Source organism: Thermobia domestica, chromosome 2, assembly GCF_964235325.1.
Source record: "Thermobia domestica chromosome 2, izTheDome1.hap1.1, whole genome shotgun sequence".
Classification (NCBI taxonomy): domain Eukaryota; kingdom Metazoa; phylum Arthropoda; class Insecta; order Zygentoma; family Lepismatidae; genus Thermobia; species Thermobia domestica.
Window position 1 is genome coordinate 312,743,992 of NC_137455.1, and position 12,333 is coordinate 312,756,324.

At 36.2% G+C, this 12,333-nt stretch overlaps 1 protein-coding gene across 2 annotated transcripts; it reads right to left on the reverse strand.

The window, feature by feature from the left end:
* Positions 1 to 272: 272 nt before the first annotated feature.
* On the reverse strand, positions 273 to 11,157 carry LOC145678628 (uncharacterized). Of its 2 annotated transcripts, XM_081748986.1 has the most exons (4): positions 10,990 to 11,155; positions 4,467 to 4,638; positions 2,691 to 2,787; positions 273 to 409 (listed from the first exon to the last, which is right to left on the reverse strand). In XM_081748986.1, the coding sequence occupies exons 1-4, from the start codon at positions 11,119 to 11,121 to the stop codon at positions 364 to 366; spliced, it is 447 nt and encodes a 148-aa protein (XP_081605112.1). In that variant the 5' UTR covers positions 11,122 to 11,155; the 3' UTR covers positions 273 to 363. The 2 variants fall into 2 exon arrangements, with proteins under 2 accessions (XP_081605112.1, XP_081605111.1); XM_081748985.1 differs by lacking the exon at positions 273 to 409 and having other exon boundaries at positions 2,176 to 2,787; positions 10,990 to 11,157.
* Positions 11,158 to 12,333: the final 1,176 nt, after the last annotated feature.

A 12,333-nucleotide genomic window follows, 5' to 3' on the forward strand; every position in this document is an offset into this window, starting at 1 on the left:
ACAGTTGTGGTTTGCATATATATTTTTTTCTTTTAATACAGTGCTTGGTTTGTCAACATAGCTTTTACATAGTATGATTTCATCAAAAGCCATCATGGAGCTATTTCAGATTTAAAATATATGCTTGATAAAGCAAAGTGGCCTCAACTCAATCACAAGTGAAACTAGATTTTAAACAAAATCCAAGTGCAAAAATGTTTATATATTCTATTAACCGTAACTTGGTGCAACTCCGCTGTAATTTTATGGAAATAGTAGGTATTACAACATTGATAACAACTGATTATATATATATCTATACATTTATTTCTTATTAAATATAAAAAGTAATCTACAAGATGGTTGTAGTTTTTTTTCTTTCTTTTAATTTACTTTCTCCGATAAATCCTTGGCCTCAGTCCTCTGCATCCTGTAAAGAGAAGTTTTAAAAGTAATACAGTAAGTGCAGACACTAAATCAATCTATTTAAACTAAATCACAGTCATATTCTTAGCATAGTTTGAGATTAAGAATTTAAATATGGTCCATCCAAATTATACATGCCATACCATTTTCTCCAGAAACAAAGCTAAAGACTACCATTTAAGCTCAATAAATCACCACCATCAGCATCTCTGAAATAAGATTTCTTAGGGTATTGAATCAATTCCAGTAAGAGTATTTAAATTAGCAATTTGAAAACGAGGCTGGCTTTTTATCGACAGGTGGCAATCCTGTGCAAACGTATGTTGAAAACACTGGTAGAACATCTCATGAGTAAATGGTACTAAATGCACTGACCTTGAATGACATTGACAAGTGTGGGTTTAAGTACACGTAAAACTGAGTTATTACAACAGGAGTAAATGTATGAGCATGCTTGTTCACCCCGTGCTCATTCGTACGGACAGTGAAGGATGAGAATAAACTCAAGACTGGATGCAGTAAGAACTATGAGAAGTGAATTTGGTAGAGAAATTGAGGTGAATGTTCACGGATGATCGAAACACTACACTTCGAATGCCTTCTGAAAAGTTCAAAATGAAGACGAAAGCTGTGAGGCAACGCATAACGAAGAAAAATCTAGCACAAATGGAAGTTTTATGTTACCTAAGCTACGGGAAGTGGGTTGAAAGTAAGAAACAATATTCAGAGAAGCAAGCAAGATGAAAAAGATTTATTTTTGTGGCATGAACAACCAATAAAAACGTTGCCTTTTCCATATTATCAATTGTATATAACTGGCTGATCTCTACCACGTTATGCAAGATAGGCAGAAGTATATACAGTAGTGCACTCTGTATTCCTCTCTGCGAGCGGCCGAGGATGGTTTAGAGTATGAAATGCAAATAAGTTACGTACCTGCCCTTGAAATTATATTCATTTTCATACAAATTAAACGTTATAGGGGTTCAGATCCGACGGACTTCCTGTCAGTGCGCCCCTGACTTATATGACTCACAGTGAAACAAATTTATAAATCTTATTGCTATCAAGTACAATGGCATTATTAATAAATTTTTTTAGATATTCATATTTCAAGTCATGTTACTAGATACTGAGACACTGGAAGACTAAGTACTGCTTAAAATTTAACCCAAAATATGCAAAAACACAGTGGCAAATTTGTGTAAGAAAAAAAGATCCTATATCCTAGATAAGCGATCGGCAAAATCCATATTCTCTGTCTGCGTGCCTGTAAATCGAATAGTGCAATGACGGGACATCGGATTATCCTCCTTCCTAACTCAGCGTTGCAATCCTGACGTAAAGGTTTCTTCTTTTTTTCAACTAATATAATGTACATTTTGAATTTAAACAATACTAGTAAGATTCTTAAGAAACATTTCTTTTACTATCAATGAGTCAATTTCTTTTTATCATCAGGTGGTACAGTGTTCCACATAAATATCGCAACTCTATAGTAGTACAATACTTTAATTTATGCATTTGAAATCAATATTTCGCTGGTTACCTGCCTATCAGGCGTTAGTTTAAGGTTAGATTGATTATGCAGCAACCTGCAGAACATTGATTTCAAATGTATTGCATAAGATAAAATCTTAAAACTGTAGTCGAGTTGCGATATTTATATTGAACACTGTACAAGACGAAAAAAAAAAATGAAATGTTCCTCTCTTTTCCGTCGATATTAACCTTTTAAAAAAAAGAAAAAGTTTGTTTGTGTCATATAAGTCTACAAATTTCTAATAGTTTGTAAAATACATAATCGTTCTCGCAGAATAAGAAAAAAGTCTTAAAGATCATGAAATCTCAAACACCCCCGAATCGCCCAGTTTTGTTCTAGTGTCCCCTTTGAAAATGAGAACGCCGCTGGAGAGCGTTAATATACACGTTGAGAATAGGTGCGTATAAATTATAGAGAATAAAGTTGAAAGAATGACTGCGTCAAAGGTTTTTTTTTCTGCTTATAAATTACCTACGAGAGCAAACACATTTTATACTCCGTTAGCTACTCGCACATATTTCAAGGTAAAAGCACAGTTCCGCACCTCCTTGCCCGCTAGGTCCCAAGTATGCAAAAATGTCCGCCCTGTTGCCGACTTCTGATGTAGATTATAGTGACAATTTAAAGCTTGGAGACCACTTGTTAACCGTTCTTATTTTGAAAACTGCTGCAAAATTGCATGTAAATATTAAAATAAAGGCTTACGAATACATGAAAACCAAACATCAGAGGTGATACGTACCTTCGTGACCTCCTTGTTTTGGCGTGGTGCAGCCAATCACTTATCGCTTCCCTGATTTGCTCCTCCGAACACTCAGGATATAATTTCTTTGCAGATGCTAGAAAAAAATGTACATATGACTATGTTGATATATATGAAATTATACATTCATTAGTAAACTTAAATCCTAAAATAAGAACATCAAAAGTGAGAAAGAGAAACCCTAACAACAATTTTGGTATGCAATCCTTTTCCGTCTGAATGATACCTTGGTAATGAGATATTTGCTGTATTTACGAGAGTATAATACTTCACGCAATTTTTATACGGAACAGATAAAGAAAAACTATTTCGCATACAGCATACAGAGAAGTTTATGCTCCGATTTTCCCCCCCTCCCACTGCCTCTCTGTATTGAAGATTACTGAAATTGTCATTCCCAGCAGTGAGTCACTCACCACACCAATGACTCCCCTCTCAATCTAATTGACATTTTTATCATTTGCAGCAATTGTCAGTGACTTTTTAAGTAAATAAAAAAGTGCAGTCATTACAAAGCATATACGACGTATGATATTTTCGTCTTACAAGTTTAAATAATGTGGGGAGAGGATTGGAAATATTTTGTGTGATCTGGAATTGAACCAACGGCCATGTTTCACATGCCTTTCAAAATTATTGTTTATAATGAGAATCATTGTTTTAAGGTAATAAAATTTGGAACAATTCAGCGGTATAATTGAGTAAATATAGTAGAATTTTATGGCTTCTACTAACGCCAGAAAAAGAACCTATCAAATTAAAAATTCCTCACTTATTGAAATAATTAAACATAACTGTACTCATCTCACTTTTCTTCTGTTTGTTTTGTTTTTGGTGGGGTCTGTGTTACTACAAACACTCAACTTACATTCTATTGCAAAACAGTATATTTTATATCAAAGAACAATTTGTTACTCAAAAAGAAACAATATACAGGGTGCTTCAGGAGGAAAGGTCAATAATTTGAGAGGCGGTCAGATTTGTCGACTACAACAATCAAGTTTACATAAACATATACGTTTTAAACCTTTGTTTCAGATATATCACTACATGAAGTTTAATGCATGGTGACAAGGGTACACTGCAATTATGTTGAAATGCGTACTGTGATACTATAAGACACGAGAATGGTAACTAATGTAAAGAGGACTGAGGAGGATACTACAGGATTAACACTACTCATAATTGGCACCAATGGTCCGCGGAAAACCAACATGCTTCATGCGAACAGTTACCAGATGGAACTTTCGTGTTGACAGTGCACCATACCTTCATCTTTTGCAAAATACTTTCCCTCCGTATTTGGAGGATAGTATTCTTTCTACGCATCATGTGATACCAAATGGACGGTGAACCGTTTTCACTCGACTATCACCCAGTGCCTTCACGCAAAATACTAGTCGTTGGATTGGATGTTTTGGGCTAGTCTAATGGCCACCTAGGCACCTGTTCTAACACCCTTGGGCTACTGTATGGGTGGTTGAAAGAAAAGGTGTACAGTGTTGGTAAATAACAGCGGGAACATAAAATTAATGAAACTGTTTCAACGTAACTCCAATGTACACATTTCCTTGTCCACATGTACCAAATTCATATAGTAATATCCCTGAAACAAAGTTTATATGGACTTCTTGTTCTGGACATGCTTGAGCACAACCTAATTATTGCCCTTTCCCAATAAACACCCTATAAACTATCAAGCATTGAAGACAATGCGATCACGATTAAAAAAAAAAATGCACAAAAAACTCTTACCAACAATAAACTTGTAGGTTTGTGTCTCCAGAAACGACAGCTTCCTCACACAATTTATTCCCGACTTTCCTGTGAGGCTATACAGCTCAGCAACTTCATCCACCACGACACGACGAAGAATATTCTGTGCTAGTTGTTTTGGAGTTTTTCCACCACTCGCCAACATTTGAAACTGAAAGTAACATTGTATCGATTGTGCTGTGTTAATGCAGCGAAAAAATTTCATGCATATAAATAATATTTTTCAATATTTAGTTAATGTTAGAGCAAATAATCACCATAAATTATTTCTTGTGATTAAGTTATCTGCCAAGGTTACATATCTTTTATATGATGTGAAATGTGGTGGCAAAAATAAATCAGCAAATCTGATGAAAACTAGGATCCAATTTGGATAGATTAATACATCTTACTTTTAAACAATCAATGTTATTGGTAGTTTTTTTTTTTCAATGTTACTTTCGTTTGTTTGCTGAAGAAACCAACCTAGGAAATGCATTACATTTTTTGCCAACTCCACTGTTTTTACTTCATAGAGCATGTGGAGGAATGTAGTACTATCCGAGTTCCCATGATCGCTAAAGAAGATAATTCTTTAATGTGTGACTTTTTGAATGTGTCTTAATTCTGCAAATTTGATAAAATTATACATATACATAGTCAATATACACATACATTCTTAGTTGTTGAAAACTTTTTACACAATTTAACTTATAGAAAAAAACATGCATACGGATGAAACGTATTTAATAACTTCAAAATGTCAACTCTTACGACAATTTAGTATTCAGCACCAATGTTGTAAATGTCAAGTTTTTGTCTTACACATGAATATAGAAGCGAACAGTCAATATAAAAGTGAGCAGAAAGTGAAGTTTAATTTCAGAGCACAATAAGATAAATAACAGACACTCAATATTCTATTATTACAATGAAATAGTGAGAGTAGCAATATAAAAAGTATCATACAAACATCCCTTTCAAATTAATACAATTGCCATGACTTCAGAAAAATATGTATTTCGTAAATTCACAACCTTACTCATGCAAAGCGACGAATTTTTTTTTTTTTTTTTTTTTTTAATTTAATAAGTTAGAACACTGAAATAGAAGATTGACGGACTGTGCCATCAGTACTACTTTTAGTTGTTTATATTCACAATGAGGAGTATTAATGGTGCTATCTAGTAGGAAAAAAAAATAACAATGGTAAATCTCATACAGGATGTACGCGAATCTGAACCTATAAAGTGGAGATAATCTATGTATCTCCGGAAAACTTAGGTCAAAGTTAGATCAAATTCAGTCACCAAAAATCGGGAGCATTCTGCTAGGGAGCGCTACATAACTAATTTCTGTGAAAACAATTTATTTTCTGAAATGTTATAAAGTCTATAAATGTCTACTCACGTAATATTGTCTTGGTTGCTCATTATAGGTAACTATTTCAGACTCCTGGATTTTTCACCTTTGTGCTCTAGAAAAGATACAACAGAGCTTCTAACAACATTGAGGATTTTCATTGACTTTCAATGGAAATCTTGAAGTTCCAGAAAGTTCTCGTCAGGACGTTTTCCGTGACCTTTTCAGGACGTTTTTACGAAACACTTTTATTTCCAGGGTTTCCAGGACGCGTGTGGACCTTGCATATTATGTACAGCAATATTGGAAGACGTTGGGATATGTTGGTGAATACCAACACACCTTAATGCCGAAACAATACTGCTGCACACACTGCTGAAAGAAAATGCTAACACAGCTTGCGTTACAAGAGTCTGGAGCACGGTAAGGTTCCTCAGCTAAGCTTCATTGAGGAAGAATAAGCACATAGGAAACAGAAAAAAAAAATGAACAGAGGAGGATAGTAAAGAGCAAATTTTTTTAAAAAAAGTAATAGTGAGGATTAGTGACTTGTCCCTTAAAAAATGCTATGACTTATTTAGCATATTGCTAATATGTAGCAACTTAAATCATCACTGGAACTGTCTTTGGCTTGTATTTTTAATAATGCAATCACTAAAAATATAGGAAATATAGGAGAAGATTAAAATATAGGACAAATATACACACATTTCCAAACAAATAAGAAAAAATAGGAAAAAGAGGACAGCTGGGAGCCCTGCATAACATCACTTAGGAACTAGTGTGTGCCTTATTCAAATATCCATGTTTCAGAATCGTGCGGCATTTGCGCATTAAAGCTTAGAGAGGCATTTCGGAAATGCTCCGGAAATTTGAAGTACTAATCAACTGCCTGTACAGAAATTGATGCGCAAATGCCGCACGATTCTGAAACGTGGATATTTGGATAGGACACATACTAGTTCCTATGTGACGCTTTGACCCGACCACGATTGGTCCCATAGTACTGGAGCCATGGATCCTTAAAGTTAATTTTCTCACGTTTTCGGTAGTGTAACACCTAACAGTTGTACAACGTATTTAGCGCCATACTAATATATATAAATTAACTGGCCCGTGTGGACAAATAATAAATATCTCATGGCGTTTGTCGTATACATAATTAAAAACTTCCTATTAGTTTCCAAAAATAGCGGAAAAATTATAGTATGTAGATACGACCTAGTTTCCCACATTTAAGAAAATGAAAGTATTATGAAAGAAAACACTTCAATTTTTACCATATCTTTCTTACATATTACTACACAGTTATTTCGCGTCAAATCACATTTGTAATATGCTCAAATTTAAATTTTGTGTGTTCTCAAAACAAGTTTTAAAGTCAAATCTAGCACACACAATCCATTTACATTATTGTGGACAATTTAGTTTCAATTCACTATTTGGGAGGCGCGGTGGCTCAGTGGTAGAGCGTTCACCTCTGGTGCTTGGGGTCCCGGGTTCGATCCCAGCCCCCGCCAAGTGAGCTTTGTGGTGGACAAACACCGTGCTCGTGGGTTTTCTCGGGGTACTCCCGTTTTCTCCCACTTTCTTCATTCCACCATTTTACTCATCTCTCATTATCACCGTCTCCTTTAGCCTAACCGGCATAACCGTGGGACGTAAAACTCAAAGATTTCATTTCATTTTTTCAATTCACTATTTACAAAGATTCATAAGTGACTATGAAAAATTTAATAGCAGTGAAGGAAAAAATATCCTAACTAGATAACACTCATAAATCATTCAAACTCAGCTCTTTTTTGATAAGATTGTGCTTTTTCTCGTACTACTTTATTTTTTGTAAGAATCTACATAACGGGTTAAAGACATGACTGAACAGAGCTTTGATTTTTTTGTGAAGTGCAAATTTCGTGCATTATTACAGAGAGAGAGAGAGAGAGAGAAAATGACAATAGCATAACAGACAACAGGGCGCAAAATTTCAAAGTCAGACTCACTCGCCAATACAAAAATGATGGTCGCCAGTATCTCTCACGTACAAATTATGAGAGGTCCCCCTCCCATGGTCCTTGGTTTGACAAAGAGATTGCATTCGGGCATAAAATTTGAAACCAAGTTATCTATTCTAGGCACTGGGCTATCCCCCAGCTGTTCTAGCTTCAAAGACATCCAAGAGAAATTGTCCATTTGGACACGAAACCGGGGTTAACTGGTCACAAATGTGATTGCCGACTCACTCACGAAGGACTCTTGATAAAAATACGTTGTACTGATCTTTACATAAGCTTGCTTGTTAATAGCTATAATTGTCAAGAGTAGGGATGGCCAGAACCGGTTCCTGTTGGAACAGTTTTTCGGGTCTGAACGGATCCGGTTCTAGAAGATCCGGTTCAACAACCGGTTTTTCGGATCCAGGTCCGGAACCGGTTCTTCGGATCCAGGTCTGTAACCGGTTCTGGAACTGGGTTTTCGGATCCAGGTCTGGAACCGAAACTTTGTGACGATCCCTACACTAAACACGAGCTGCTGGAAGGCTGTGAACAGTGTGCTAGATGAAATGGTGGAAGCGACAGGCAGGCACCCAGGTGGCGGCCGCTTGTCTCATTTAGCTAAATTAACTGGGTAACTGGCAAACTTAATGGTTAAACAGGCAAATTGGCCAACTCATTTGGCTAAACACTCACTGGTGGACCAAAATAAAAACAAAAAACACTGGTGGACCAAAATAAAAACAAAAAAAAACTGGTGGACCAAAATTGTTTTCTGGGGGCACAAGAGAGTTTGGGCGGGGAGAGCACAAGCGCATGGTCCTCTTTGCAGTGTTTTGAAGGTGAAATTTGTGACTCCTTTACGGGTCTTTGGGGGCTTTCGGATCCAAGTCTGAAACCGGTTCCTAAGAACCGGTTCTGGAACCGGAACTTTGTGGCCATCCCTAGTCAAGAGTCATTTCAGAAGGACTAAAAGACAAACAGTTACACAAGTAAAAACATTATACAGAATTATATATATAAATCGGGAAACTCCATTGGGAAAATCCTGTTATTTAAATGTATTTGTGTGTAAAATTTGAAGGTCAACATATCATAATCACTAGGCTAAAACTGAGGTATTAAATTAAAAATTGGGTATGTAGATATTCAATAAAATTAAAACAAAGTGAAATCCAAGCTGATGTTGGAAGCTACGTAGGCAGTTGATAAATTTTGCCAATTTCTATCAATATGTTTAAGCAGCCTTGGCTTCTTTATAAAACAAGTAGAAATATATAACTTGGTTTTATTTCGTATGTTTAGGCTTAAATTCCTTATGAAATACCAACGTTATCACGGAGAAGACTTTCGCTTAAAGAGACACCTCGAATTGCTACTTGCTTTACACCTGAAAGATGGACCGAGAATTGAACACGGGACCCCTCGATTAAAAGGTGAAAAGTAGATAAACGTAATGCGGATGGTTTGATATGTGGAAACGTCACCATAAAGTTCACACGATTTAAACATTTTTCTTTTTTTTTTTCTTTCTTGTTTAAACCATTTTTTTTTTCTGAAAAACCAGCTGGTTTAAACCAACCCTGCCTCGCAGAGTTATCTTTTGTGAAGTAAGTCACAGTGGAGATGTTACATGTGAGACCTACAGTAAAGAGTTGCCCTTAAGCTATATCCTGAATCAATTCGATCTATATTCAGATATCCTTTTTAAATATTGCATGTTGCAGTAAGGTCTTCAAAAAAATGCTTGTATGGGTTCACTCGAGCAGGCGGTTCTACCGAAAACAAAATTTATAGGTAAAATACGATGTGAAACACTTTTCGTAAAAGAAGCAGAGTGTAAATATAAGTAATTTCTGTCAGTGGATATCATATTGAAATACATTTTCAATGGTAGTGAACGTATTCTACATGTAACTATTTACTGAAGCGGAAGAATACAAGAATGCGAAGAAGGTGAAAATAAACTGCGGGAAAGTTCCGTTCGTGTTAGCAATGGACGACTGCGATAGATATAATGTAAGCATACGATTAGAGAGCGTCGATACGTGTGATAAAGAGCGTCGTATTATAGTTTTTCAAGCGTCATGGTAAGTGTAGAAAAGTAAAAATTCAGAGCATACGAATTTCTCCTCGCAGCAGACCATTTGTACGCGGGAAAGCAGTGAAGCCATTTTGAAATTAAGAATTACTACTATTATATAAGTGCTTTTGAAGGTAAAAATTATTGCAGATATTTAATGTATGTTTTCACTATCCTCGTTTATGCGTATGCCCTTGTTGCTGACCCGCCTGCTCCCTACGAACGCACCCCTTTGATCCGCTCGGGCCTCCTGCTGCGCTCCTGCCCTGATTCGGTTAGATAGCATTCGTCCTTTTTAGTGGCCACCTAGACAAGTTGGTTCGTGGTTTATGCATTAGCTCCTCATTTAGTGCATGTTCTGCAAAAAGAAACCGGAAAATGCAATAAATGCGTGTAAATTTCATAGAACCGTTTGCTCGAGTAATGCCTTTATACCTTTCTTAAAAGATGGCTCAAGAAAAATACATGCATACGATCAGGTTCTATTTTAACGGCAAGGTTCTTGATTACTGGTCCCTTCCCATTGAGCAGTAATAAAGACAGAAAACAACGTGCCCTGCGGGGTTCTAACCCGCCTTCACTCGCTAACGCTCGCTCGGCAATACTGTATAAGTTAAATGCATAAACTTAGTACAGAAAGAAACCTACCCAGCTACTAATCTATATGGGGGACCAGTAATCTAGAACCTTCCCTATTTTAACTATTACCCCTAATTCCCATTCTGGATTTGGTAATGATACTAGCATACCTTGATTTGATTGTAAATTATCTCGGAGGTTCTGCCGTTGGAACACTACCTCCTTTCAAATGTAGGGTTATGTATGCATAATTTATTTCATGTTAAAAGGACTACGTGATAATGACTCTTGCTGATCTTTCTTTAAAGAGATGCAAATCATGACAGTGCCTTCAATGTATATCTATAGCTTCAATGTCCCCTCCAAAAACATAAAATGTCAACTAATAAATACTGCTTGAGAAGAACAGGATGCATGTGTATACGGCAACATTAACACCAGTTTTATTATTTAAACGGGTGCTTTATTAAATTTTACAAATTACAGTAAAATTAAGTTCATCACTCACCTGATTATAATATAATGTTGAATTCTTCGCCTTCAACAACATTGGACAAACACCACCACACCACAGCTCGTACCCGACCACACAAATAAGCGCGCCGTGCATGGCTAATACACAGCTCCAACCAGTGCGCATGCGTGATTCGAAATAAAAATTAAATTAATAACTAATAGAGAAAAATAATATTTTACTTCCAAACAATAATAATCTTATTAAGATTATTATATTTACATATCTTTTTGTATGTATATAATCAGACGTGTCTATTCGGTTCTCACGTCATTTATTACATCAAAGCGAACACTGCACATTTTTTATGCTACTGAGAGAGCCTATTTATAGCGTGTCGATTTATCTGATTGAATATTTATTCCAATGTACTTAAGCCTTCGAAAAATGCAGGTTACATTATATTGTTTATTTAGAATGAGTAATATAATAATTTTTAAAAAATTGAACTTTCAATTAAAAATACTATAGCCATATTTAATGTAAATATTAGCAGAATGAAACTAAATACACTTGCACGGTATTACGAATGTGTCATACACATGTGCAGTAGCTGTGCAAATGCACATGTGCACACAACGGCTTAAGCACGGGTTATATAAATGTGTACTGCATCCACGCAAATGCACATGTGTACATAACGGCTTAAGCACAGGTTATATAAATGTGTGCTTCATCCATGCTAATGCACATGTGCACATGCACTTCTTAATCACGGGTTATGTGCGTGTGCATCATCCACACAACTGCATATGTGCACATAACGGCTTAAGCACGAGATATACAAATCTGAGCTTCATCCATGATAATGCACATGTGCACGTGCACTTCTTAATCACGGGTTATGTACGTGTGCCTCATCTATGCAAATGCACATGTGCATATAACGGCTTAATGACGGGTTATATAAATGCGTTTTTCATCCATGCTAGTGCACATGTGCACGTGCACTTCTTAACCACTGGTTATGTACGTGTGCCTATTCTACGGAAATGCACATATGCACGAAACGGCTTAAACACGGGTTATATAAATGTGTGCTTCATCCATGCAAGTGAACATGTGCACATACATGACTTAGTCACATGTTATGTGCGTGCGCTTCATCTACGCAAATGCACATGTGCATATCACGGCTTATGCACGGGTTATATAAATGTGTGTTTCATCCATGGTAATGCACATGTGCACATGCACTTCTCAATCACGGGTTATGTACGTGTGCATCATCCACACAATGCATATGTGCATATAACGGCTTAAGCACATGATATACAAATCTGTGCTTCATCCATGATAATGCACATGTGCACGTGCACTTCTTAATCACGGGTTATG